Genomic DNA, 23,907 nt, shown 5'->3' on the forward strand with positions numbered 1-23,907 from the left:
GGGCAGCCATGGCCTAATGGTGAGAGAGCTGGGCTTGTAATCCAAAGGTTGTCGGTTCAATTCCCACACCGGCAGGAATCAAAGGTGGGGATTGTGAATGAACAGCGCTCTTTCCACCTTCAATAGCAAGGCACTGAACCCCCAGTTGTTCCCCGGGCGCTGGAGCAATAGCCGCCCACTGCTCTGGTGTGTGTGTGTGTGTGTGTGTGTGTGTGTGTGTGTACCTGGTATTCATCACGTTGTGGGGACCAAATGTCCCCACAAGGATAGGAATACCAGTAGATTTTGACCTTGTGGGGACATTTCTCAGGTCCCCATGAGGAAACAGGCTTATAAATCATGCACAATGAGTTTTTTTGAGGAAGTAATTTTTTTTTTTTTGAGGAAGCACAATCTCCTGTGAGGGCTAGGTTTAGGTGTAGGGTAGGTGTAGGGCGATAGAAAGTACGGTTTGTACAGTAAAAAAACCATTACGCCTATGGAATGTCCCCATAAAACATGTAAACCCAACATGTGTGTGTGTGTGTGTGTGTGTGTGTGTGTGTGTGTGTTCACTTTCTCACTGCTGTGTGTGTGCACTTGGATTGGTTAAATGCAGAGGGCCAATTTCGAGTATGGGTCACCATACTTGACAATACGTCATGACTTTCACTTTCACTTTCAAGATAATGTGTGGATCTCCGAGACGGGAGGATGAAATGAGTGAAAATTGAGGAAAACAGTGTATTATCTGTAATTTGAGGTAAAGGCAGCATCTCATTGCATACATTAAGGAGGATAATACTCTTGGATGAATATGATTATTCTTTACTCTAATAATTGCGTAGAGATTCACAGCTTTAGGAGATAAATTTCAAGGTAAATTGCAAAGGAAGAGATTACTACAAATCCTGCCAATTTATAGAAGCTGTGAAATAAGCCTGAGAGAAGCGATTTTCCTTAATTTGACCAAGCAAACACTTCTCCAACTTCTGGACAAACGTTCAATTTCATCTATTTCTGCAGCGATGCGGTATTAAAGACAAACAGAGACAAGTGATTCACTCGTACTAAAATCAAATTGTACGCTGAGATAATCTCCAAACATTGAAAAACACAGACAGAAACTGTCAAATGTATAACACTTTCTGCACTACAAATATAGAAACTTACAGAGCTCAAACCTAAAGCTAGTAACACTCTGAATACCAAAATATAATTTTTAAATATACAAAAGTATTGTATGATTATATGTTAAATCATGATATCAAATTATTTTCTTTTTTTAACAAGAAAAAGCTATTTCAGTTTTTCTACTATAAAATTTAATGTTTAATTCAATGTGGTAATGGCTGTTTCTTTATAACTGTTTGAAATTTACTAGCAATTTATAAGTAAAAATCTCTTTAAATACATGCTTAAATGAAATTGCATCAGATTTCAGTAAGTAAAACGGGTGCTGCAATAAACAAATGGTTCTCTAAATCTAAATCTGGCTTTCTATGTTTTTCTTGAGGCTATTGGGTCAGCAAAAGTGCTGACCCTCTATCACGCCTGTAAGCTGTTCCAATTATGTTCAAAGGCAAATGCAGCTGTCCAATTTCTCCCGTAGAATTCTTATAGCACCTCTGTATTTGTGCACACAGATACAGAGAGCAGATGAAGAGAGGATGAAAAGAGAGTACTTGAAAAGGCCCATCAAAGTAGCAGCGTACTGTACACCATCTGTGCATCTGCGCCCTGGTGAGGTGCACCATGGGAGGTCTAAGGTAAGTGTGAAGAACAAAAATTGCTTTCATCAGTGCAACATACACATCGTTTTGTCCAAAAAATGTTCTCCCATGGATTTGAGCAAATCTGTTCACATCCATCACTGTCAATTAGCACACAATGAAGGAAATCAAAAAGGGGAGCTGCGGCACTTTTGTACGCTTTATTTCAATCTGCCTCTTATTAACTAACTACCCACAGTCCGGTTTAACGACGTAATGACTGCTCTGAGACAGCAGTTTACATACTCATGATACAGTAAGTCATTTGTCATTAAGCACAAACACGCCTCTTTTAAATGTAAATTACGATCATTACCATAAAATGATGGCAAGAAAACACATCTTTTTATCCTTGCGTGGTCAAGGCAATCTGCAAAACAAATGACTCTTATGAACCAGTTCTTTTTGTGAATCAAAAACTTACAGCACAAACAGCATAGTCTGATTCTCGAATAAATCACTCTTATGAACCACTACTTTCAAGTAAATCAAAAACATACAGCACAACCAGTGTAGTCTGACTCTCAAACAAATGACTCTTATAAACCATTTTTTTTAGTGAATCAAAAACATACAGCACAACCAGTGTAGTCTGATTCTCAAACAAATAACTCTTATGAACCAAGTTTTTAGTGAATCAAAAACTTACAGCACAACCAGTGTAGTCTGATTCTCAAACAATTACTCTTATGAACCTGTTCCATTTTTAGTGAATCAAAAACGTACAGAACAACCAGTGTAGTCTGATGCTTAAACAAATTAATCTTATGAACCAGTTTTTAGTGAATCAAAACCTCACAGCACAACCAGTGTAGTCTAATTCTCAAACAAATGACTCTTATGAACCAGTTCAGTTTAGTGAATCAAAAGTTACAGCACAACCGGCGTAGTCTGATTCTCAAACAAATGATTCTTACAGTATGAACCAGTTCATTTTAGTGAATCAAAAACTTACTGCACAACCAGTGTAGCCTGATTCTTAAACAACTGACTCTTATGAACCAATTCTTTTTAGTGAATCAAAAGCCTACAGCACAACTAGTTAGTCTGATTTCTTAACAAATTACTCTTATGAACCAGTTCGTTTTAGTGAATCAAAAACTTACATCACAACAAGTGTAGTCTGATTCTCAAATAAATGTATCTTATGAAGATATTGTTTTGTGAATCAAAAACTTATAGCAAACCAGTGTAGTCTGATTCTCAAACAAATCCCTTTATCTTAAGACCAATCATTCCAAAAGACTTAAATTCAGAAGTTACAGTTCTGTCTGTCGAAGGCTTTGCTGAATTCATTAAATTTGTCAAAGCAGTTACTGAATCAATCAAGTCAAGTTACTTCCAGCACTGAAATATAATACAATCAAGTCACCTTTATTTTTTACATATTTTTTATACAATAAAGATTGCTTCAAAGCAGCTTTACAGTATTAAACAGGAATGTAACAAAATCAATTATGCAAACTTCAAAAATGAGGCAAATCTAAAATTTTACTATAAAGCAGCTGTAGCAAGACAATAGTGTCATTATTCAGCTCCAGTCAGTTCAATGTTGATTCATTTCAGTTGAATAACAATGGTGATGTTGAAAAATTCAAAAAGACATTGTGTAATAAGCTTATTCTTAACAAAACTTGAACTTATGAACTTAACATACTCAAATAAATCATAATTTAAAGTATATCAAAATGAGAATCAAATCAAACCAAGAGCTTGTGAACCAGAATTGTCACACTTAAGCACTCAGAACATACCTGCAAGATTTGTGACATGCAAATTGCATTCAGAATGCATTTTATTGACGTTTATGCTGTTACCTGAATAGCGTAAGTAAATCAGCACCAAAACCGCAAAAATCTGATCTAAACCAAAAGAGACTTGAATTTCATGATTAAACTCAAGTGCTGTTCTGAATTCTGACCACAATCTTTTAAAACGACTGTCCTTCATTGTAGTTTATTAAAATGCAGATAAAAAAAAGCAACAGTATAGACCTACCATTAGGACTCTCCTCATCTATGGCTACAATGGTTGCAGGCGGGCCTGTTCTGGAGAGCTTGCACTCTGCAAAGCAAGGACACAGAATGAATGTAAAAAAAAAGGAACAGAAAAAAGAGACATCAGAATTTCATCAAGTCTAGACTGCACTGTAACTCATACTAAACAAGACATTTCAATTTCAGCTCACATTAAGTCACACAACCTGCACATAAAAAAAGGATCTACGAGTACTGTAACCTATCCACTGCCGGGACCGTGGGACCACAAGTCAAAGATAGATTTACAAAATGACTTCTTTATGTGTATAGAGAGAGCTGTTACCACTGGGGTTGCGAAGGGTTAATAGAGTTGTGCTCTCATGCCCGATGAGAGAACAAAAGAGGAACAGAAAAGATAAGATACATCGTCTTACCCTCATACTGCCAGTCTGGAGTCACAGATAGTGTCATCGGCAGAGAGCAGGAGAACGATGGAGTGACAGAGAGGTGGGGAGAGACAGAAGAAAAAAAGAAGCACAAAATCAAATTTTCCTCCGATGCTCGGGAGATAAGACAGAGGAAATAACCAAAGAGACAAAGACATACACACAGAGAAATTCAGAAGACAAGCAGTGCTACTAGCAAGTGCTGTTCACTCGAGTACATTTATTTTCTGGTGGTCCTCAAGGTGGCCATGATTTAGAAAGTTGCAGGAAGAACATTCCTGTCAAACAAATGTAGTTTTAGGTCTACCTTTGCCCATTAACTAACATTAAAATCAAAAGGAAATGATGAGTTGACAAGAAACCCTAACCTAACCCTGAAAACTGACTGGTTGAAAGAAATTATGTTGAAAATGAACACCAAGGAGGATACTGCTTCAGGCAAAGTCAAAGTAAGCAGACCAAAAACAGTTTTGGATAACATTCCTGTCAAACAAATATAATCCTAAACTCACTCCTAACAATTAACAGCAGTGAAATTACCACTTTATTCAAGTTGTATACCACACAAATTGTTATTTCAGATTGTCAATTAACAATCAATTATGAATGTCCTACTTGGCAGAATCATGGTTACAAACTAGCTGGACATCAAAGTTGCCAATCAGGACAAAATGTACCCAGCAGTCAAACAAACCCTAAACTATAAATGCTTTTAGCCTAACAAAACTCTGTTTTTTAAAGGGGTCCTATTATGCTCTTTCACAAAGTCTTTATTTTGTTTTGGGGGTGCACTTGAACATCATGCTTGGTGTTTTGAAAAAGCATTTATTTTTTCACATAATTTACATTATTACAATAGCTTTCTCCCCAGGCTGGCACAAATGGCTCGATTAGTTCCGGGTTTGTTGAAGGTTCGCCTTCCAAAAACAAAATGTGTTGTGATTGGTTAGCAGTCCCACTGTGTTGCGATTGGCGAACAGCTTAGACTTGCCACACCCCTTCCTAAAGCAGCAAGATCAGTGTACAACTGTGCAAACTAGATTAAAGTGATTATTTTATGGATGCCCGAAACCAGCTCCAGCTCCCTGCGGCTCGCTGAAGCGTCCCGGAAGCGGCTACCCATGCTACATTGCTAAAGTTAGGCGAATCCCGCACATCGTCCACAGTTTGAATTTCCGTAGGCGGAATTTACGTTGTGACATCATAGCATCCGGAAAACAAACGCTGTAGTCCAAAGGAGCCTTTCGTTGTAGTTCTTGAAAATTGATTTTTTAAAATCTAAATATCTCCCTTTGGAGTGGACTTTGAGATTTGTAACTGTGTAGATGTTTTTATGCCCAAACATACACACCACACACTGGCTAAAATTCAAAAAGTGAAAAAGCATAATAGAACCCCTTTAAGCCCTGATGAAAATCAACTGGATGAAAATATAGTGCTATCCCCACCCCCAACCTTAACCATTAACTCTAAAAATCAAATTTTTAAAAGGGTTGATGGTAAGTTCTTCACACCCCAACCCCCAACTGGTTACGGACATTTTGTTTCAGGAGCAATTTAGGATAATTATCCTAAACAAGTCTAATTTGTCGAAACAACTGCAAGCAGACTGTAAACAGAGTGTGATGCAATTTATATATCAGCAGAACAACAAAGATATGACTGACACTAATATAATTGTTCCTGACTGAAGTGATTGCTTTTTTCAGAGCCATGGCCTTGCCATTAGAAAATGTTCTTCAGACACGTTGCATCTTGATTTTATAACGAGAAACATGAAAAACCTTCAAATCTAGTAGTGTCTACTTTTACATAATACTGTCAAAAGAAGCAGCAATTAACTCCAAATGAACCAGGAAAGAACTGACTGTTTTTAACAGAAAAAGTAACATGATTTTAAGTTTCCCTTTGCACCTACTGGTAAACGTAATCCAACTAATTCTTGGTTTCGCTTTGACGTAGACCTGTATTTTGCCTACGTCCTGTGTGCTCTATTTTACCCCAGCGTTGCAGGAACTCACTATCCGCTTTCTTGATTTACAGTGGCAAGCAATGAGACAGTGCTACGCTGCAGTCCTTGAGTGACTGATTTGATTAACATGCTCCTTCACGGTAGGCAAGACGAGATCTACGACTGCCAGCGGTTGCTGTTGTTAGCAGGAGGAATCCGGTCTCAACCCGCTGGCTTTTCTCCGCCGGTCTCTCCTCCGCCGGTCTCTCCTCCCTGCGCACCTTTATCCGAAAATTAATGGCAAGTTATGGGAAGACGACAGCAGAATATAAATCATACAAAATCGACACCATGAATTCTGCAACACAGATCAGTGATTATGAACAAAATGGGCTTTCTTTGAGAGCGAGGACAAGTGAGAAATTAATTGTCCTGTTGCACAAAGGTTAATAGTTTGAAGAGCAAATGAAGGTCAAGTCTACAGTAAAAGTTCCCAGGATCGGTTTTCTGTGTTGTGACGACGGCCGTTTGCATCTGTGCTTGCGTCTCCAAGGCCATCTCTGGCCTGCCGCTCATGAATTAGAGATTGATAGTATTTGTGTGGCTTTACGTAACATCAGAAGTGCTGACACATTAAACCGAGGCAAGTCGGGCTCTCTTAGCAACTAGACCCATGATGGTGAGCAGGGTTTCAAAGGAAAGACCAACTATCTTCTGTTGCCATTAAAGTTTCATGGCTGTGGGGGCCCTTTTCATTCTGAGCAAAGGAAAACCATGACTCAGACAGAAGCTTAGTTATTACCATTGATGAACTTGGAACAAATGGTGTTCCAAATAGCACCCTAGACCACAAAAAAGAGCAATAAGCTTTTATTTTCATAGTTTAATTTAGCCTAGAGGAGAACTAAATTTCTCTTAGCTTCAGTAGAGGTGAGAAATCTACCATAGCAAAGCCATTTTGTAGTCTCTAAAGTTCAGAAACAAATATACAGCTCACACAGAAGTTAAAATTGTGATCATTTACTCAAAAAAATACGAATTTGGAACAACAAGAGGGTCTTTCTTTTGTCGACCACAAAAGAGGTTGTCAGGATGCTCTTTTTCATACAATGAAATAAAAAGATGACTCTTTCTATTTCTATGAAGGGCTCTTGCTTATAAAAGCCATTGTCCACAACATGTTAACCATGTTAAAATAATACAAAAAAATTGGCTGATGATACTAAAATACAACGTCTGCACGATATTCCATGTTTCTGAAATAATTAGTCCCATTATTTTAAGCCTTAGCTTTGTTTGAGGAACAAACCAACATTTAAGTCATCATCAGAGTAACATTTTGTATTTTTGGAGCTTTATATCCTATGGTTTATATCCATTTTTTCCAATTTTAATGTATGGAAATGAGAAGTGTGACCATTCTGTATACGATCTCTTTGTGTTCCACACAAAAAGTAAGTCATGCTGGATTGATATAAGGGTGAGTAGTTAAAAAAAAAAACAGATAAGCATTCTTTAAAAGTATGGCACCAGATTTCACAGCAAAATCGAGGGTGTAAAAGTGAGATGCTGAGGGTTGGTCTTACGAATGCCTTAGATAAGATAACACACCTCTGAAAGCTTGGAAAGGAGCCAATGGGAGTAATCACAGAAGAAATCAATACTCAGCAACAAGCCAGCACACAGGAAGGAAACAGATCTCTGAAGTGTGAACATTATAAGAATGTTTGTGCTCTACTAAGGTGTATCCTTTTTTTGGTATGCGTTTTTGTGACACAAATATTATCAACCTCTGCCTGAATGTCTGGGGACTGAACTGTATTTTCATTTAAATTATTTATTTTATTGTACTTTCTTGTTTTATTTAGGGTAAACAGGCACAAAATGTACCTCAATACCTAAACTACACACCATATTTGCTATTTCTCTCTGCAGCTGTATAAAATGTAAACAATCATTATTATATAAACACATGCCTATGAAGCCTAAGTGCATAACAGATATGCATCTGAGACTACTCTGAACTGACGGCTTCATAATAATTTTCTCAAGGTGTGATTACAGAAGTTAGCAACTCTTTGCTGACTGAATCATCTCATTGATGAGCATTCATGTTACATGAAACCCCCTGGGTGGCATGGTTTTTAATGACGTGAATGGTTTTCTTTGAAGAAACATCTTAAGAGAAGCTTACATGATACTCTAATTATTGTACATCTAGCTTGGATAGCATGCATTGCAACTGTTTGAGCTAAAAAAATAAACTGGCTTTGCCATTTCTGCAAACAAAAAGACATTTTAAAACATGTTACATTTCTGTAACGAATATATTATATGTAGTAATCCTGTAGCAATCCTTTTCAAGTTAGTTCTGACTACATGGTCAGGTTTAATGGCAAACAAAAAACATTGCTGCATACGGAAAGTTAAACATGTATGCCGGCTCTTGAATTACTTAAATGCCTTTTAAAATGACATGCGTGTGCCAGGTATATGACTGTAGCATGTCTGAATAACAGTGATTATGGATAATTCATCTGTAGTGTATGAGGATGAATAACTCATTTATCTTGAATGGGTTGTAAACGTTGTACAGCAGGTAGTATGGAATATGATTTCCATACTACCTTTCCTTTACAAGAAAAAAATTAAGAAAAAGACAGAAAGAAAGGAATGACTGAATGAACCAATGCAAATAATATCCAAGGTCTAAGCAGAACATTATTGTCACAACCCTGTCTGTCATTGGTTTCACCCATTGTCTCCCCCTGCCATTCTGTTGTGATTTGGTTTAGCCCTATGATTAGTCTTCGTTAGTGTCATCTGTATCACCTGTGTTTTCTTGATTAGTTTGCCTTTATAAGTCTGTCTTTGAGTTTAGTCTTTTGTCGGTCTTTAACGTTATCTGGATGTGTGTGAAAGCCCTCTGTGTTCCTGCCTGTTCCTGCCTTGTTCATCTTGGAGAATTCTATTAAATTTATTGTTGATTGTTAATCTCGTCTATCGTCTCGTCTCGTCCTGCACACCCGCGTGACAGAAAGACCGACCAAAAAAAAAAAAAAAATTCACGGCGTCTTCCCCTGCGTTTATTTTCCGTTTTTTTTGTATCAGTGTTTAGTTTATTTTTTTTTTTTCTCCCCCGTCATGAATGATCCCGCCGTCCTCATCCTCCTCCTGAAGCAGGGGAACCGCTCTCTCGAGGACCACACCAGAGACTTTATATTCCTCGCCCCGTTTACGCACTACCCGGACAGTTGCCTATGCACGTTCTACCGCGTGGGACTTAATGATAACATCCAGAGGCAGCTGTCCGGGGAGGGTCCTCGAGAGAGCCTCGCCGACTACATCGAGTGGGTGCTGGTGTCCAGCAGAGCTTCGTTGACCGCGAAGGATGACACCAGCCCCACTCCAGACCCAGAACCCAGCCCAACATCACCCCGACAAGCGGAGTTGCAGCCCGAGCCCACCGACGATGGAGAGCCCGAGCCGAGAGCGACAGAGCCAGAGCCGGACCCATCGGACCAGGTGCGAGAGCCGACTGCTACATCCGCGACGGTGGAGTACGACGTGGAGCAAGAGAGGGCTACAGAGAGCCCTGCCCACTGCACCACCACTGGGGGTGAGAATGAGCAACACTCTGGGGACTTAATAGACTTTTCCACAGAACCACTGACCTGCCTGAACTTCCCACCCACCCGCCCTCTTCTGCCTATGCCTGAGTCTCCGCTGGTCCCGTCCAGCCATCCTGAGTCTCCGCTGGTCCCGTCCAGCCATCCTGAATCTCCGCTGGTCCCGTCCAGCCGTCCTGAATCTCCGCTGGTTCCGTCCAGTCGTCCAGAGTCATCGCTGATTTCGCCCAGCCTTCCAGAATCTCCGCTATCACCTGTCAGTCCCCCTGCTCACCCTCAGTCATCCACCTGTGCAGTGGGCTCGCCGCGGGACTGCCAGCTTCCATCGGCGTCTCGGCTGGAGGATTCCTCAGCTCCGCCTCCAGCCTCCGAGTCCTGGACTCCGCCTCGGCCCTTCGACCCCGCGGTTCCACCACGGCTCTCGACGCCCTCCTCTCCACCGTCGCCCGTCGATCCACCAGCTCCACCGGGCTCCATCGTCTTTCCGGCTCCGCCCTGGTCAGTCGTCACCCCATCGGCTCCTCAGGACTCTGCTCCTCCGGCTGTGCCTCGTCGCGCCGTCCCACCGGCTCCTTGGGACTCCTCCTTCCTGCGGGCACAGCCTCCATCCTCTGTCGCTCCGGCTCCGCCGCGGATCTCCGGGACTCCGCCTCCGCCTCGGGCGCCAGAGCCTGTTCCACCTTGGCCCTCCGGATCCTCGGCGTCACCCCGGATCATCGGCTCTCCGTCTCCGCCTCGGGCTCCTCCGCCATCTGCTCCGCCTCTGTCGGTCGGCCCCATGGAGTCGGCACGCCTTCCTCCACCATGGCTCCTCCCTCCGTCGGCTCCACCGTGGGCCGTCATCATGGCTGTGGTCTGGGTCAGTTCTTCCTGCTTCAGGTCCCTCCTGTTTCCTCCCTGGCTCCTCCCACCTTCGTCGCCCCCCTGGACTCTCATGACTTTGTTTGTTGTCCCCCTCCAGGGGTACCGTCCTCCGCCCAAGCCTCCTCCCTTATGTACTCTGTTGTTCCGCCCCTCTCGTTTTTTCCACGGCGCGAGGACGCGCCTTTCCGGAGGGGGGCGTGATGTCACAACCCTGTCTGTCATTGGTTTCACCCATTGTCTCCCCCTGCCATTCTGTTGTGATTTGGTTTAGCCCTATGATTAGTCTTCGTTAGTGTCATCTGTATCACCTGTGTTTTCTTGATTAGTTTGCCTTTATAAGTCTGTCTTTGAGTTTAGTCTTTTGTCGGTCTTTAACGTTATCTGGATGTGTGTGAAAGCCCTCTGTGTTCCTGCCTGTTCCTGCCTTGTTCATCTTGGAGAATTCTATTAAATTTATTGTTGATTGTTAATCTCGTCTATCGTCTCGTCTCGTCCTGCACACCCGCGTGACAATTATACATAAGCATATCTCACGCTGTCAAGACTACAGAAGTCAATAACTTATGGTCATTGAAGGTGACCATAGAAGATAATATGATCAAATCTATATGGCAGGTATACTCAACCCCGCCTTCAATAATAATTTGCATATCTTTTGAGAATTATTTAATTATGTGAGTGTTGTGATGTGACAAACCAGAACACTCCCATTATAATCAGCAAAGCTGTCTACGGTCCAAGAATTCATAATGTGAGCGGTCTAGTTAGTTATGCCGCTCTACTTTGTTTCCTTGTGCTGCAAAACTTACAGTATATTTAAATGACATTTAAGTAGTTGTGTAATCAGATTATTTTACAAAATGTTTCACAATGCTTTTTTCTTTTTTAAAATTGTAAAGCAAAGCATTAGGATATGCAAATACTGTCATCAGTGATTTGTTCATAGTGACAGAAAGCTTGCAGCATTTTTGAAATTGTGTGTTCTATTCGTTAGCAATGTAAGAAAAGAGCACCAAAATGCCAAAAGCTTGACAGCAATTTAAGAAAACAGATAATTTAAGAAATAAATGGACTGATTACTAAATCATTGTATACCATTTTAAGAGATGAGAGATTACTGTTCTTGACTATACGACTCCAAACCAGATTTTGCGATTCAGACAGACAGTCAGATATGACAAAGGATAGAAAAAGATGACTGACAGGATGGCCATTAAATAGACAGATGGATAGACATATAGAAATATGACAGACAGAAAGACAGACAGATGGACAGATAGATAGACAGCTAGATAGACAGACAGATGATAGATAAGTAGATATACAGACAGGTGGACAGGTGGACGGATGGCCGGATGGATGGATGGACGGACGGACGGACGGACAGACAGACAGACAGACAGGTAGATGGATGGATAGACAGATAGATAGACAGACAGACAGAAAGAAAGAAAGAAAGAAAGAAAGAAAGAAAGAAAGAAAGAAAGAAAGAAAGAAAGAAAGAAAGAAAGAAAGAAAGAAAGAAAGAAAGAAAGATAAATAGACAGACAGACAGCTAAATAGACAGACAGATGATAGATAATTAGATATACAGACAGATGGACGGACGGACGGATGGACAGATGGATGGACGGACGGATGGATGGATGGACAGACAGACAGATAGACAGCTGGACAGATAGCTAGACAGACAGACAGACAGACAGACAGACAGACAGACAGCTAGATAGATAGACAGACAGACAGACAGAAAGTCGGAAAGACAGACAGACAGATCATTGAGTATTATTTATTTTTACCATGTCATGTTATTCACCGGCCCCTGGACACCTTGCATTTTCTAAAAGTGGTCCCTGAGCTGTGGAATTTGAGTTTCTCTGGTATATGGTTTCACTGCACCAGGGTTTCTGAAGAATCTCTAGAACAATAAAAGGACAGTGCGATGCGGGAATGACATCCTCGTCAACACACTGCAGCACATGGCTGCTCGTCCAGGGGGACACATCCATCACGGCTAAGGTCAAAGATCTGAACTTCTACCTTCTGAGTGGGATGGATGTCTCCACGGGGAGCCATTCACTACTGTCTGCTGATCGGCCCTTTTCACATCTCCTATACATCAATCTGCCCTTGTGCTTAAGTCACAGCACTAGGCAGAAAAAAGTGTGAAGATGAACACACTCAGCAAAAACTTCTAATCAATTAATTTGTTTTCAACGATAAAGTACAAAAGTTTGTATCAGAGTTTCTCATTTTAATTGAAATCATTCTGGGTTTTCTGCATGCCAGGATGCAGTGATCGGAAGGACGTTATGGAGGGAATTGCAGTGAAGGCACACATACAATAATGGACTGTTTTTTGCTCATTACATAACCCATAACTTTAAACCACAAGCCAAATTTACTTTAAATTACTTTTAAGTCTTCATATGAAGACTGACCTCTTTTGCATTGAAAAATCTCTCATCATCAACTCCAATGGGTTTGCAGCATATTATGCATTATGAACAGCTCTGACCTGATACAATATAAGCATGTTGACTCACACCGTGTGGCATCCCTGAAGGGAAACATTATTTCAATTCTAATGACCACTGAAATGTTTAGCGATGAAGCATGTCTGAGCTGCGAATTCGTATAGCCTGATGAAAAATGGATGAGATTATATTTCTTGGAATGAATCTTGGCCTTGTCCTTAGTTAGCATTCAGTGGACACCATGTGTAGCTGACCTACTCTGGCTGAACCGTGTCCCTGAACAGAGCGGGCACATCTGAATCTTCAGGGGCGAGAGAGAGCAAGCACTTGGGAAGCTGGACTGCCGAACTGGTGGTCATGAGTCAAGTGAGAATAGAGCGTACGAGGCCAACTCTGCTATCAACTTCAGCCTGTTACTCTAAAGGTATTCTTGCATGCTGCAATATGGAAGTGTCAGCTGTTCAGTTCAGGTCCGCAGGGGAAAGAATCCACCAGAGAACATGCAAAATCTAATAGAATCAAAACACAGTGGACCAAAAGGTCAAGGTTTAGCAGCTGCAACTAACCTGCTCTAAAAAGCATTTTTCTCAATGCAAAATTTGTATTTATTTTAAATAATACACCAGCTGAGCTACTTCCGTCGAGATGAATGGGAATGCTTAGAGATAAAGTAGCTCTCTCTAGACCTCCTTGTAATGGACAGGAACCTCAGGAGAGTGAGAGATCATTTGAGAGATAACGTCAGGGAAAAGTAGAGTCTGCTCTCGAAATAACAGGATGACAGTAAATGATCTTCACTGTTGGTTTTGCCTGATTCTAAAGCTGCCCTCAAGCTGAATGAGTTCTGGTGTCTATTGGAATGCAGTTCCATTTCATTTCAGCTACACCGAGAAGCAAAAGCTCTGAGATCTATCGTATTTTTCGTAATGCATATCATTAAAAGAAGAGAGATGGGAGGAAAAATGCTTTTGCATTCTCTTGTAGAAGTATTGTGTTCCTCCGAGAAACTTTCCGCAAATACATTGTTCCCTTGCAAAACATTTTCGATTTCCCACAACATTTTCGAACTCCCGCAATTATTTTGCCTAACAGATTGCATTCCCGTGAGAAACATTGTGCAAAACATTTGTGTTCTTTGACAAAAACTGCATTACCTCAATAAACTTTGCATTCTTTCGGCAACATATTGCGTTTCCCCCAAGAAACATTTGAGTTCGCTCGCGAAATATTTTCGTTCTCTCACAAACTTAAACTGCATTCTCTTGTAAACTTACTACATTATCTGGCAGCTTATTGCACTCTCTCACAAATGTATTACATACTTTAGCAAACTTATTGCGTTCTCTCATGAACTTTCTGTGTTCTCTCACAAACTTATTGTGTGCTCTTGCAAACTTACTGCATTCTCTTGCAAACTTATTGCATTCTCTTGCAAATTTATTGCTTTTTTTTCATAAACTGTGCCTTTTCTCGCAAATTTAATATTTTCTCTCAAACTTATTGCATTCTCTTGTAAACTTACTGTGTGCTCTCGCAAACTTATTGGACTCTCGCAAACTTATTGCGTTCTCTTGCAAACTTATTGCATTCTCTTGCAAACTTATTGTATTTTATCTTAAACTTACTGTATTCTCTTGTAAACTTATTGCTTTCTTTTGCAAACTTATTGTGTTCCCTCACAAACTTACTGTATTCTCTTGCAAACTTATTGCATTGTTTCACAAACTTATTGCACTCTTGCAAACTTACTGCTTTTTCTTGTAAAATTACTGTGCTCTCACAAACTTACTGCACTCTCTTGCAAACTTATTGCATTCTTTCATAAACTTTGTGTGTTCTCTCACAAACGTATTGCATTCTCTCTCAAACTTACTGTATTCTCTTTTAAACTTACTGCGTTCCTTCGCAAATTTATTGCACTCTCTTGCAAACCTGCATTCTCTCGCAAACTTATTGCGTTCTCTCGCAAACTTACTGTTCTTTCACAAATTTATTGCACTCAAATATTGCATTATTTTGCACTTATTGCAAACGTATTGAGTTGTCTCGCAAACTTACTGTATTCTCTCACAAACTTATTGAACTCTTGCAAACTTACTGCATTCTCTTATAAACTTACTGTGTGCTCTCGCAAACTTATTACAATCACTCTCAAACTTTTTACAATCACTCTCAAACTTTTTACAAACACTCTCAAACTTATTGCGTTCTCTTGTAAACTTACTGTATTCTCTCGCAAACTTACTGCATTCTATCACAAACGAATTGCATTCTATTGCAAACTTATTGTGTCTCTTGCAAACTTATTGCGTTCTCTCGTAAACTTACTGTATTCTCTTGCAAACTTACTGTATTCTCTCACAAGCTTATTGCAATCTCTCGCAAACTTATTGTGTTCTCTCAAAAACTTACTACGTTCTCTAAAAAACGTACAGTATTGCGCTCTTGCAAATTTATTGCATTCTTTTGCAAACTTATTGCACTCTCTTGTAAACTTACTGTATTCTCTCGCAAACTTATTTTACTCTTGCAAACTTACTGCATTCTCTTGTAAACTTACTGTGTGCTCTCGCAAACTTATTGCACTCATTAGCAAACTTATTGCTTTCTCTCGGAAACATTGCCTTCTTTCACAAACTTATTGCATTCTCTTGCAAACTTACTGCATTCTCTTGCAAACTTACTGCATTCTCTTGCAAACTAACTGCATTCTCTTGTAAACTTACTGTATTCTCACAAACTTATTGCACTCTCTCGCAAACTTATTGCGTTCTCCTGCAAACGTACAGTACTGCATTCTTTCATAAACTTTGTGTGTTCTCTTGCAAACTTGTTGAGTTTTCTCTCAAACATACTCTATTCTCTTGTAAACTTATTGCATTGTTTCGCAAACTTATTGCACTCTTTCGCAAACTTATTGCACTCTCTCACAAACTTTTTGCACTCTCTTGCAAACTTTTTGCACTCTCTCGCAAACGTATTACACTCTCTCGCAAACGTATTGTGTTCCCCTGAGCAAGTTTACATTGTCTCACGAAATATTTTCATTGTGATGCAAACATATTGTGTTCTTTCATATACATATTGCGTTCCCCTGAAAAAAAGTTGTATTCTCTCGCCAGAATATTTGCATGCTTTCAGTACTTTGCCGAAAAACCACTGCAATATACCTTTTCTCCTGCCTCATATTAATTCCATCACAAAGGTTTCTGAAATGGATGCAAAGTTTGTTGGGTGAACACAAAAGTTTTACAGCAATTACAAAGTTTCTTCGGGAACGCAAAAAAGAATGCAAAAACATTGAAATATATTTTTCCCTCCCATCTCATATTATTTTCCAGCATGTTCCCTTAGGGGCTCTGTATACTTCAAAGCATCTTACATAATGCAATTAACGTCAAGCACACAAAACATGTTGAAAGCACACACATTTAGATTGGCAAGCCCAAGTTTATTTACATAGCACATTTCTCACAGACTGGTAGTTTCAATTTTGTTTTAAACATAGTTAGGCTTAGCGTTTATAATAACTGTTATTTATTATGAAGGTCACAACAATTTATGTTTTTTTATACTTTGCATTTTTTATACTTATATTTTGAATACCATGTAACTTATCAGTTTTGCCTCTCTCTCTTCCTCTTAAAAATGCAATTTATTGACCTGGTGTGACTTCTATTCCAAAAAAAAAATAAAAAATACATTACTGTATGTCTGTTCCATGTTTCACCTTGAACTGTTGCCATACATTCGTAAATATGAATGTAAGAGGTAATTACTGTGAAACCATCTGAAATATAGTGAACTTTAAGGCTAATTTGAGTGATTCAACACATGTGTAGGAATTTACAGGTATTTTCAGTGAAAATGTGGTCACAATAACATTGGAAGAAGGTCAGGGCAGTCCATGAACATTAAGGTTGAATCCAATAAATCATGCTAACATGTACATATCTCTACAATTTATTTTAAAAGATCCATTTACAAAAGTTTCCACACAGGAAAAAGGTAGAACCAATAAATCAATGTTCAGTCTGGAATATCCTTTATCTTCATTAAACCTGGAGGTCAAATGCAAATTAAGTCTTCAACCCAGCCAGACTTACTGTAGGGTGAATGTATGGCTTAGTGATATTGAAGTAATACACTGTATGGCCAATTCCAGTTTTAGTTTGGCTACTTCAGTCATTTCAGTGAGGACAAAGAGTAAATCATTTCTATATGGACTTCACATTGTGCACAAGGGAAAATGTCATGCTGGAACAAAAAGGGCCCTTTCTAAACTGTTGCCACCAAGTTTACAGCACATAATTGTCCAGAATGTCACTGCTTGGTGCAGTATTGAGATTTAAAACATTGCATGGCTTTTAGTTATACAGGTATATATGTGTATATATATATATATGCTAACAAGCTTCTGATGGAATAAACAACAAAAGCACCACTAACATTGTCTTTAACACTTCAAGTGTATGAAGTCAAAATTCACTAACAATCTTTCTTACAGTGAGATCTTAACTTGAAAACCACTAAAAAGATTCAATTAAGTCATATTCATGAATGAATATGTTTGATATAAAAATGAATCATTAAGTCTGGTTTGCTAACTGGATCAAATGATTTATTGACAACCAGCTTAAATGATTCGTTTAGCAGTTCTGGAGGTGACAGCTCACTGGAGGGGAATATATTTTCCATACAAGATGGTTTTATAACTTCAAAAAACAATATAACTCACACATGATTTATGCTATTTTGATGTTACCTTATGGTGTCCATCTGTCATTTTTGTGGATTGATGGCCATGGCAACTATAAACTACTGTTGTAAGAAAAATAGTCCCCCCCCCCAAAAAAAAAATATTTTATGTTCTATATAAAAACAAATAAATCAAATAATGCTATATAAGTTCTAAATGTTGTGAGAGTCAGTAAATAACAGAAAAGCCTTATTTTGGGGTTAACTATTTGTTTAACACTCTAGGTAAGATGAGAAAAAACATTTTGTATCCAAAAATGACAGAGACTGTGTTCAAGAGAAATAAAAGAAAGATTACTGAACTGAAGCCTGAATTAAAAAGCAGTTTCCAACTCTTTGCAAGAGGAGGATCAATATATAGAGTTTCTCCACTTTCATATACTGTAACGCTGGAAAGCACACATCTAGGCAACACACAGGAAATACAGTAAATTCCACTGGTGTCCAATGTGAAAGGATATGTGTTGTCATAGATTGAAGAAAAAAAATGAATCTAGCTGTGTTTAGATGGGCTGGAGATGCTTTGTGCAAATTTCCTACAACACCATTTGCATGAAATAAGCATCTATCTTTCATGCCGAGTCATTATGGTTTCTGCAGAGGTGAACATTTCCTATTAGTAATGCATGATGATACAATGACAATGCAAAAAGGAAAAAAAACACACACACAATCAGTGTGTAACAATGTAAAAATGAATGAATGTGTTATATTCACATACATTGACATTTTTCTTAATTTTAGGGCACTTAATTTTAGGGTTGACATTAATTAATTATTTTACTTACTTACAAAGTAATTCATTTTGTCATATGAAGGTCACATTGAAACTGGAAACTTTTTATCAACTAGATGATTTTGCAACTTTTAAAGTTCCTTTTATGAAAATGATTTATGTCAAAACAGATTAACACTGTCTGTTGTGGCTGTGAAATTAAAAATTAGGGATGCACCGAATGTTCGGCAACCGAAATTATTAAGCGTTAGTAAATAAACTGCAAAACGTTATGTTGTCTAATACACGCACAAATTGTATTTATTCTGACATTGATGCACAAGTTTGTTATCCAGGCTTCAAAGTCCAAAGCGCGAGGAAAATCTGCGATAAAACAGCGTAATGAGAATCATTCATAAATCTGCTGCTGTCAGCAAAAAGTAGTACTGAGGTCGCCAAAATAAAAGTCAACATTTATAAATGTTAGTATTGTAATTTTACTGTAAAATGAAATAAAAAGTAACAAAAAAATATAACAATCATTACAGCAGCTCTATTAATAAATTTATTATAACACTCTCCTTTGCTCATTTATTTGTACATTAAAAAACACATGCCTGATACAAGAAGGGGGTCTTAAAAATGGCCAAAGAATATTATTTTACTAACTTATTAATGTTGTTAAATTGTGCTTTGTTGGTAGGCTATAATGTCTACTAGAATGTAAAAAATGTTCAGTGTTAAATAAATATTTTTAAATTGTTGTTTTGTAATTGATTTTTTTTTACAGCAAGAAAAAAAAAAACACATTTTGGCTATTTAATTTATGCAATGGTGAAAAAAAAATTGCCAAAATACACAAAAAAACGTGCATAAATACATAAAAAACACGAAAACCGTGTTCCGTAATCGGCCTTCGGCCCAGTGTTTAATTTTGTTCGGCTGCGGCCAAGAATTTTCATTTTCGGTGCATCCCTATAAAACACAGTATCAATGAATGCATGAGTTATATTCACATACACTGACATTTGTCTTAATTTTAGGGCACTTTCATATATCAGGGGTTGCTATTAATTAATTAATTAATTTTGTCATATGAATGTCACATTGAAACTAGAAACTTTAGACCAACTTCATGATCTTGCGACTATTAAAGTTCCTTTTATGAAAATGATTTATATCAAAACAAATTATCACTGTCTGTCGTAGCTGTGAAATTAAAAATGAATTAAAAATGAAAACGATAAGCCTAAGGAAGTCATTTCCACCACCAACATTTTCATTTTCCCAAAAGGGTATAGTTGAAAATAAATAAATAAATACTCATACATAATACATTATGCATGTTATTTGTTTTAAAAACAATGGCAGAACTGCGCTTAAAATTCTCATGTTATATATGTAAACTTTAGAGCTCCGTTCCAAAACCTAGTGTATTACCTCGGAATGTACTGCTCAAATTGAACCTCGGAAGCATGGTGTTGCTGCTAGAATTTTACATTAGCATACAATTACACAGAGGCACAAATATAAGAAAACTAGCCTCTCTGAAATGAATCACATTTTACTGCTAGTTTTCAGTATTTAATTGTTTATATTTATAGTCAACATTTTGCAATCTTGCAATCTTACATTTTTTTTGGGACTGAGTTTGTTGCAATGCATTCTGTGATTCTTCATATTCACACTGCCTACCTTCTGGAACATCAGGAGAGCGCCTACATAGGCAGCTTATGAAACAAAGCTTATGAGTTTTGGAAAACACAGATATCATCATCTAAATTCAATCGCTCTCCAAGAATATTGAAGATGCCAGACAGTCAGGGAAATTTGTGAGGGAGAACTTACCTTCTGAATCTTGAGAATAGCTAGCAGCGGTAAGCAGAAGAACGCCAATGCCTATTCCCAACCATTTAAAGAGCCACGACCTCTGGCGCATCTTCATGTATTACAGCATGCTCACCTGCAAACATAAAGAGAAAGAATAAAGATAAATTTCTCCTCTATAGATGAAGTGTTTTGTATTTTGCATACGTGAGCCGCATAATGGCGGTTGCACCATTTAGAACGCATGAGTCATAAGTTGTATAATTGGTAGCCTATGCATTTCTAGACAGACCCTAGGGGGATTCAGATGCCAAGTGACCATTTGATTTTCATCTCTTTGAGGAAATTATTTACCGTTTGTCATAAAAAAGCAATCCCAAGGACTTTGAAGTTTACTCACTGAACGTTCTAATTAATTCTGGTATCAAAACAGACAATGAAACCGGCTGAGTCAATTTCCCAGCCATAATTACTCGAGTCATTTTACATCATAAAAATAATAGAGAGTTTGGCTTTGGGGATGTTGCATCAAACTGAAATCCTCGGTAATAACAGTGGGCAGGAAGCATTTGCTGCACATATAACCTTTCCCTTTGAAGTGAGCAGGGAGATAGATAGCGTTCTTCGTGTGAGAGATATAACAACCCACAGCAAAGTGCAGCTTTGAAGTTTGCAACATGTCTGAGGGGTCAAGGAACTCCTTCCCGGAAAAGGCTCAAAGACCAACATGCTTTGACAGGTTTGGATGGAAGGAAGAGATAAGCTTTGCTCCTAGATGAATAAGGTCAATTTATTTATATTATGACTAATCAGAGGAGAGCGAGTCAGAAGTAAATTTTACAATGATAAGGGTGTGTTTTATCTGAAAGAATATAGATAACGCAGTCAAATCAACAACATTTTTTTAAATGAGATCAATTTTAGTGAATGATGGAGATAATAATGCTCAGACACACTGATTACTGAGACATGATGGTGCTCAACTGTACGTTTTTGACAATAGCATTTCCATTTTATCAGAAAGTAGTTTTTTTATGTCTTTATTTTATTTCATCCTTGTTTTACAAGGTTTACAATATCCCAGTTTTACACAGCTATGTTATTACTCTGCAAACTGTTTTGTAGGCCAAAGGTTTGCATTTTAGCACTTTCAGTTTTATTGTTCTAAAGTTAATTGTTTTTTTTTTTTCAATTGTTTTTTGCTTAAATGCTAAAAATAAGTTCAAGATATTCTCACATTTTTTGTACAACTTAAAATACACCAGTAATACCCCTTGTGATTTTTTTAAAGCTTTTACTTGTTTTTGCTAACAAGTGGCTAAATTGGACTACAAAGGTTTTGAGAGACCTTAAATGTCATCTAGCTGAACAAGTGAACTCATCCACTCATAAATCGTCTCAGGTTACGTATGTAACCCTAGTTTCCTGAGGGAACGAGACGCCGCGTCATACAACGCTTCGGGGAACGCCATTGGCGGGCAGCATTCTGAGTTATAGTCGTTTGAAGCCGACGGCAGCTCTTAGGAATGAAGCGAGCGCCGCAGGGATGCGGGAATTATGGTCCGAGACGCGGCGTCTCGTTCCCTCAGGGAACTAGGGTTACATACGTAACCTGAGACGTTCCCTTCCGGGAACTCGAGCCGCGTCATACAACGCTTTGGGGAACGAGATGTCAACGCCCCCATAATTTCCGAATCCCTGCCTAGTGTCTGCTAGGACAAGGGCGGAAGAAAGTTGTGTCTGGTGGATCTTGCCAGAACACAGAGAGAAACTCGGCCTGGGGATATAGCCAGGTCACGAGTAGTATAAGCCGTTGTCTCGTATTCCACGGACAAGAGGGCAATATGATCCTCGGCCCTCATGCACACGAGGAAAGTAGTAGACTTCTGTCTGGTCGCCAGCCAGAGCAAGAGGTACTCCTCGGCCCTCAGGCGCACGAGGAGTCTTAGTCCTTTGTCTGGCAAGAGCCAGAACAAGAGGGACCGAATAAGCCATTGTCTAGTATTCCACGGACAAGAGGGCATTGTGGTCCTCGGCCCTCAGGCACACGAGGACAGGGTACTCGACCTCCTAGAGTGCTCCTCAGCCCTCAGGCACACGAGGAGAGGTGGTAGTCCTTTGTCTGGGAACAGCCAGAACAAGAGGGACCAAATAAGCCATTGTCTAGTATTTCACGGACAAGAGGGCGATATGATCCTCGGCCCTTAGGCACACGAGGATAGAGTTCTCGACCTTTGCCTGTCCTTAGACCAGTGCAGAGGGAGAAATAGTCCTCAGCCCAGAATGTTCCTCGGCCCTCAGGCACACAAGGAAAGTGGTAGACCTTTGTCTGGCAGCCAGCCAGAGCAAGAGGTACTCCTCGGCCCTTAGGCACATGAGGAGAGGTGGTAGTCCTTTGTCTGGGAAGAGCCAGAACAAGAGGGACCCAAAGTGACTCGGCCTGGTGACCTTGCCAGGACGCGAGAAGTATAGGCCTTTGTCTAGTATCCACGGACAAGAGGGCAATGTGATCTTCGGCCCTCAGGCACACGAGGAAAACAATGGTACACCTTGTCTGGTAGCCAGCCAGAGCAAGAGGTACTCCTCAGCCCTTAGGCACACGAGGAGAGGTGTTAGTCCTTTGTCTGGGAAGAGCCAGAGCAAGAGGGACCCGAAGTGACTCGGCCTGGTGACCTTGCCATAGGGTTGGGTACCGAAACCCGGTGCTAATACGGCACCGGTACCCATATAACCGGTATGTACCGGACCGAAATAGAACGCGAATTTCGGTGCCTTATTTCGGTGCCACTTAAGTGCCTGAACTGTCTATTGAAATATTTGTCTTCTGGTGTAAGACGCATGGTCAGGAAATGAAACCATCCGAGAAGCGCGTGAATGCATCAGGTGGTCTGCAGTACTGTACATTAAACACGCTTAACTTAAAATGCCAAAAACTAAATGTTCTAAAGTGTGGCTATATTTCACGAGAAATGATTCAGACACCGCAACATGCAGCACATGTTTTACAACAGTCGTGTGTAAAGGGGGAAACAAGTCAAACTTAATGAAACATTTGAGGGCACATGGAATAAACTTGTGAAAGAAGAGGGATGTACTGTGTTTGACAGTTTGCGGACATCAGCTGGCTCTATCAGCAGGACGCGATTTGCTCTTGTCTATGCATCCCTGCCTCTGCTGAATTATTTTTATTCCCGGTGTGCATAAAGCATCCCGTGAAGCTCTCCTATGTCCTGACGTAAATCGTCTAAATCAATTTTCTATTTTAAAGTCCTGAATCAAATGATTCACCGTACTTGCTTTTAAGTTTCGTTTTCAAATGAATCAAATCAAATGATTCGCGATCCGATTGGAGCGCTTCGAAACAGTGAATCATTTTGTGACGCAGTGGTTTACTAATTCGTAAATACTTTCAAATAGTTTCAAAAAGCTCTGTTTATACTTTGCTCACTTTCTCTATATAACTTATTCGTTGTTTGAAATGAAATCATTACAATTAATAGGCCCAACTTA

General features: G+C 39.4%; 1 protein-coding gene across 1 annotated transcript in view; it reads right to left on the reverse strand.

Annotated features, from left to right (window-relative positions):
- The window catches only part of pcdh15b (protocadherin-related 15b), a 277,431-nt gene that overhangs the window by 231,323 nt on the left and 22,201 nt on the right, over positions 1–23,907 (reverse strand). The window contains exons 2-4 of the mRNA XM_073828840.1: positions 20,419–20,533; positions 4,165–4,179; positions 3,750–3,815 (exon numbers count right to left, since the gene is read on the reverse strand). Coding sequence (XP_073684941.1) covers positions 3,750–3,815; positions 4,165–4,179; positions 20,419–20,515 — 178 coding nt within the window. The 5' untranslated portion in view covers positions 20,516–20,533. The remainder of the gene's footprint in view (positions 1–3,749; positions 3,816–4,164; positions 4,180–20,418; positions 20,534–23,907) is intronic.

Source organism: Garra rufa, chromosome 22 (genome assembly GCF_049309525.1).
Source record: "Garra rufa chromosome 22, GarRuf1.0, whole genome shotgun sequence".
In the NCBI taxonomy this organism is placed as follows: Eukaryota; Metazoa; Chordata; class Actinopteri; order Cypriniformes; family Cyprinidae; genus Garra; species Garra rufa.